At 42.7% G+C, this 6,000-nt stretch overlaps 1 protein-coding gene across 1 annotated transcript in view; it reads right to left on the reverse strand.

The window, feature by feature from the left end:
• Positions 1 to 2,916, reverse strand: part of mafa (MAF bZIP transcription factor a) — a 74,228-nt gene extending 71,312 nt beyond the window's left edge. Inside the window, exon 1 of the mRNA XM_068583120.1 lies at positions 1,600 to 2,916. Coding sequence (XP_068439221.1) covers positions 1,600 to 2,567 — 968 coding nt within the window. The 5' untranslated portion in view covers positions 2,568 to 2,916. The remainder of the gene's footprint in view (positions 1 to 1,599) is intronic.
• Between the last annotated feature and the right edge of the window lie 3,084 nt (positions 2,917 to 6,000).

Raw genomic sequence — 6,000 nt, forward strand, 5'->3', positions numbered from 1 at the left:
AAGAACGAGCACATATGAACATCACATATGGTTAGTGGGTGAAATAATTTTGCACAGCAAAATCTATATATACTATATATATAATATGAAATATTAATTAACATATTTTCAAGATTTATTGGCGAATGGTACTCCCTCATTTTATACGTGCAGTGTCAATCCCTGACGATCTAAACAATGTCCAGACATTATTCATTATAATAATTGTTATTGCTTTGCAAATATCGAGTTCGTTTTACACAAAACAACAGTCTCTTCTGAACTGATAGTAAAGTATCAAAATGTTACGATCAAATCGTAAAAGAATGTGTGATGTGGAGAAGACCAACTCTTTCCTTAACGTTCACATGGTGTTTAGTGCATTTCAGTCCAAAAGACGTCAGTACGTTGCTGCAAAAGCGTTGTTTATGAACTGCACAATTGCACACATTGGAGCCGAGCCAATTTCTCTAAACCAGTTTCAACACTTCTTCTTTTTTTAGCAATCGTCTTTAATAATGATCATATTAATAGGATTCAACCTGTAGCACGTTTTATTTTGCAATTGTTCAACTTTGTATTTAAATTACGCTTCGTGGTTAATGGTTGTCAAATGCTGAGAGGAATATCTTTAAATAACAATATAGGCAATAGGCATCGGACTAAACTTCCAGGAAAGGGATCGTTGATTTCCTTTACAGTGAAGTCTTTTCTTTTTCCTCTCGCACCAGGATCCCCGCCGATCAGCTTCCTTAACATAGGGCATTCACTGCAGCCTAATGACAGCCGGCGGTGGTGCACTTCAACACAGCTGAAATGCACTTGTATGAGGGGTTGGGAAGTCTTGTCACTTTTTTGTTGCTGTCCCAAAAAAGTGAGGAGGCCAGAAATGAAGTTATGAATGCCATGCTGGAGTTATCCGACAAGAAGAACATCTTCAAGCACAGAAAGAAAGAAAAAAAAAAACCATACATGTCCAGCATGCAGGGAAGTTCAATAAGACATCTCTTTAAAAACAATGAATAGTTTGTAATGAATACAGTCTTTTGTTGCTCAACACAAAAGCAAGCAAACGCATGAGATGAGGTGGCGTCAAACGACAGGCTCGCAATCCTCCAAGTTTGGCAGAAAAAAAAGAAAGGTAAAAAAAAAAGACCAAAACATATTGTTGATGGATGCAGTTTGACAGGAATCTGTACACTGGATATGTACACTGTACACTGGAGTATACTTAGTGCTTGCATGCACACTTCGTATACTGCAGCATAAAGTTGGATCAACTTTTCAAAAATCAGATTTTACCTAAACACTTCAAATCTAATGAACAACGATGAAAAACAAACAGGCTAATATACTGAGTATGATAGCAAAACGTAGATGACAGTTTTCCTTATATGTCGCTCCAAAATTAAAAACAAGGAGGACAAAGCGCTACACATCTAAAAACAGTCGCAGACGTTTAAGAGTGTATAAAATGAAGAAAAAAAGAAAAAAGTTGACAAATTAGTTCTTGGTCTAGTAGTTTTTGCGCCAAATGAAGAAAAAAAAATGTTTCATGAAAACTTTTGTAAGCGGGGGTGAGTAACCCATCTGATTTTTCACGATTATGTCGAGACTCACATGAAAAACTCCGGAGATGAAGGGTTGTTGTCACTGCTGGATCCATTTTCTCTGAAGCCGTTGCTGATGAGCTTCTCATACTTGTCTTTGTACGCGTCCCTCTCCCGGACCAGCCTGGAGATCTCCTGCTTTAGGTGATCGACCTGCTGGATGAGATGCGTCTTCTCCCCCTCCAGGACGTGCCGCTGCTGGACTCGCTTGTACCGGCAGGACTGAGCGTAACCTCTGTTCTTTAGGGTCCTCCTCTTCTGTTTCAATCTGATCACTTCTTCCTTGCTGACCCCCCGTAGCTGCCGGTTGAGTTCCCGCACTGTCATGCCGACCAGCTGGTCGTCTGAAAACCGGTCATCCAAGCGCATGTGAGGGTGAATCGACCCAGAAGTGCCGTTGGACTGGACCCCGGGTGCTTGGTGGTGGCCGTTGCTGTGGTGGTGATGGTGGTGGTGGTGGTGCTGCCCTCCGTTCTGAGCGGCTGCTGCAGCGATAACTGCCGACACCACCGCCGCGGCGGACCCCATCTCCTCCCCGGCCATGGTGCCTCCTGCTCCGGCTGCGCCAGCAAACTGCTGGCCCCTGGAGTAGCCATCGTATGACTGGAGTTGGTGACTGCTGTTGATCAGCGCCTCGACTGCGTCTTCGGGGCTGAAGCCCAGCGCCTCTGGATTCAACTGCTGTTGATAACCGGACATCCAGTAGAAATCCTCTATGTGTGTCTTCTGCTCGCTCCCCGAGCCCGGACTGGGCGCCGAGAAGCTTGGAGAAGGGGGCACCGAGCTGCACGGCGTGCTCATCGGGGTGGAAGACAAGGATCCCCCGGCGATAAGGCGACTGCACTGGCTGATGTTGCGATCGGGCTCCACCGGCTCCTTTTTCACTTCAAACTTCATCAGATCGAAGTCATTAACATATTCCATGGCCAGGGGACTGGTGGGCAGGTCGGAGTTGCTCATTGCCAGCTCTGATGCCATCCTCTTGCTGCTGACAGTCCTCCAAGTGGGGTGAAGAGCAGCTGTCAAACTGGGTTGGTTAGAAAGCACGTGAGCCAGTTAGATTTTTAAGCGTTTGTCTTGATTCTGAAGAAAACAACAACAACAACAACAAAAAAAGCTTTTCAGCGTCCTTTTCTCAGCCGCGGACCTGCAGTCGTGTGGAAGTAGTTTTTCTTTGCAGAGTCTATTGCACAGACACACCAGTGCCGCGCGCACGAGTAGCGGGGTCCTTTCTCAGCATTTGGAATTCGGCGGTTTTGTATTTCAAACATTTAACACTTTACGGTTTCTTCATTAATACATTGCGCACGCGGAGAGGGAGAACAGGCGAAAGTAGGGGAGTGAATGCAGCCTCGCGCGTTACACGGCGCTCACTGGTAGGGCGATATTTTAGAGGGATCACACAGCAGATGAGTTTAAGAGCATTGTAGCTGCCCTGACGTCAGTCTGGAAATAGGAAATTGACTCGGACGAAGAGCCAATAGGGTCTCACACTCGCAGAGCTAATTAACATATTAGTAGCCCGACAGAAACAAAAGTTTTCGCAACTGTCAAAAGCCATCAGCTGACTGTCAGCTGGGACACAGGCTCTTGTCTCTTTGACTACTATTTAAATCGCCTTTTCTACGTGCAGCAGCAATGGATTCACGTTTAAAATCAGTGAAATGATGTGAAGCGTGCACACTGTAACGTGATTGACATGAATCCTTGTGCTGGTCAAAGCGAGAGAAGAGAACACAATGATCATTAGATCCAAAGTTGAATAGATAAACTGATGCATCTAGTCTCTAAAAACATCTACCGTGTATCATAACTACCAACCTTTTATTGAATAGAGATATTGGAACTGTCATCTGGGTAACTTTTATATCTTGCAATAAATACGCTGTATTTATGACAGTATGAAACACAAGTAGGCTATTTCTCTTCTATAAACATTACTTAAGCGTATAAGTGACATCTAATTTTTAATTTCTGTGCCATGTATGACGATGTTGAGCGGTAACTTCAGACAATTAACCGAAAATATGAAAGGTGCAGCGAGGAGATTCGTCATGTGTCTACGTACCATTATAAAACTCAACACTGCCACCTTTTGGACATAAAAGTGCACGGGCTTCCCCATTCAATCATTACGATAGTCCACACAAATTCCAAACAAAAACTAAAAGATGTAATAAAGGGTTAAAAAAAAATATATTGATTAAAAGAACATCCATACAATTGAAGTGTATCTTCATTTTCTTCATATTAAGTAAAATACACCAATGTTTATATATCTCAAAGGAGTTATGTAACAAAGTGGAAGTAAATACCATGAACCCAGTGTTCCTTCCATGATGTTATGTCCCACTGCCATAAAACCCACTTTATCTCAGCACTAGTCCAGGCGTTGCTGTGGAGTCATATAAACCACTCTCGTACATTGCACTTTATCTCGGTTCAGAGGTCTCCTACTTTTAATTGACTCACGTACAACAGTAAAAGAAGTCAGTGTGGGTATTTCTAGTTTTCAGTGAAACAGTGTGTCGTGTATAGTGCAAGGGTCATATGGGCTTAATCATGTGGATGAAACAGTGTTTTTTGGTCTATACGCTGTAAATACTCTTATGATTTAGCCGGGGCATTCAAGGACCCTTGTGATGCTACATCTATATTTTTATTTCATATATTTATCAAACAGAAATTCACTGTTGGTGTGACGTGATACTGACACAAACAGCGGACAGGCTTGTGAGTGTGACTCATCAGACAGTCCCTGATATAAAGCCATCTAATTATAATTTATTTTCGCTTGGTTCGTAAGCATTAGCCTGGATCTACTAATATACCTTTAGTTTGGGATTCATACCCCTAAGTTTGAGTTCCCTATTGCATTACTGGCAAAATGTAATTAACTGATAACACATAGCAGTTTACGCATTCAATAATAATGCAATTTGTTTGGAAAAAAGTGATCTAAGCTATAAAGCTGGGTCTCGTTGGCCAGTCGAAGTGTTGATTTCTTTTGCGGCCTCTTTTGACATGGTGCTGACAAATAACCATTTCTTTCCTGTGACAAAAGACTATAATCTTAGGCTGTCTCTTCCTCCCGCTCTCTCTCTCTCTCTCTCTCTCTCTCTCTCTCTCTCTCTCTCTCCTTTCTCTCTCTCTCTCTCTCTCTCTCTCTCTCTCTCTCTCTCTCTCTCTCTCTCTCTCTCTCTCTCTCTCTCTCTGTCTCTCTCTCTCTCTCTCTCCCTCTCTCTCTCTCTCTCTCTCTCTCTCTCTCTCTCTCTCTCTTTCTCTCTCTCTCTCTCTCTCTCCCTTTCCAAGTATGATCTCATCGTTGTGTATTTTTAGATTCCTGGGTGCACACTATTTAATGATAGTACAAATCAGTCACATCCCTGCTGCCAAAAGCTCTGGAAGATGATCTGGACAATCAGACAGAGACTTTCATAACCATAAGGAGTCCAACAGTGTGGCCAAGTCTTTTAGTTTCCCCTGTTTAAAATGTTTCTGCAGTGCACATACATACTGATAAATACTGTATATCAGTTTCTTTGAACTTTAGCTTCACATTTGTAAACTCTGGAATTCAATATGTGTCTGCTACTTCGGTTGAAGACAGGTTCACAGACTGTTCATGAAAGACACAAAAATGCAGTCAACCCAACACACATGCTTCGATACCAGTTGCAGAATGTTCCAGTAAAGGGGTAAATGGATGCATCTGGTCGATACAACACTGTGCGTGTGGCTCAAACAAAACTCAAATAGAACCCTATTGTTTCTATTTCCATTCTGTTGCCGTGTCATCTGTTTGGGCTTACCTGTTCATGGGAAGGCACAGCAGTGGCCCATTCCCTGGGGTACAGCCACAGCAGAGCGAGACTAATACACAAACGAAGGGAGAGCTCATTAGTCATGACAGAAGAAAGTGGCGGACCTAATTTAGCTGCTTTTGTTTCTCTGAAGTTATTGATGATGCAGAGCTGAGAGAGATCTACATGGAGAGGAATCCGGCCGCTGTGAAAAGAACTTATCAAACAAGGAAGGAAGAAGTGATGAGGTCAAAGAGCAATATATATATCATCAATCCCAATTGTAAGACAATAATAAAACTGGAGGATTTTGTGATGTGATACATGTACCTTTGTATTTCACATTGTTAGGTTTTCGACTGACTAATGGCAAATAAGCATCTGGCGTTGGCTGAATATTTAGATTTGCAAATACAAAATATACAGAATATTCTGAGGGGCCGATCACACCAGGCTCGACTTTTAAAAGTGCAGCTGCTTCAAAAACGCCTTGACAAAAACGCTCCTGTTGAGCGGGCTTGCACGCACAACCGGGCGATAAAACTTAATTTACAAAATGGATTCCAGCAGACATCACACTCTTGCCATTGCTGTGTTGTGGGATGAGG

This window comes from Clinocottus analis, unplaced genomic scaffold, assembly GCF_023055335.1.
Source record: "Clinocottus analis isolate CAN_PGR_092001 unplaced genomic scaffold, fCliAna1.0.p SCAF_1, whole genome shotgun sequence".
Classification (NCBI taxonomy): Eukaryota; Metazoa; Chordata; class Actinopteri; order Perciformes; family Cottidae; genus Clinocottus; species Clinocottus analis.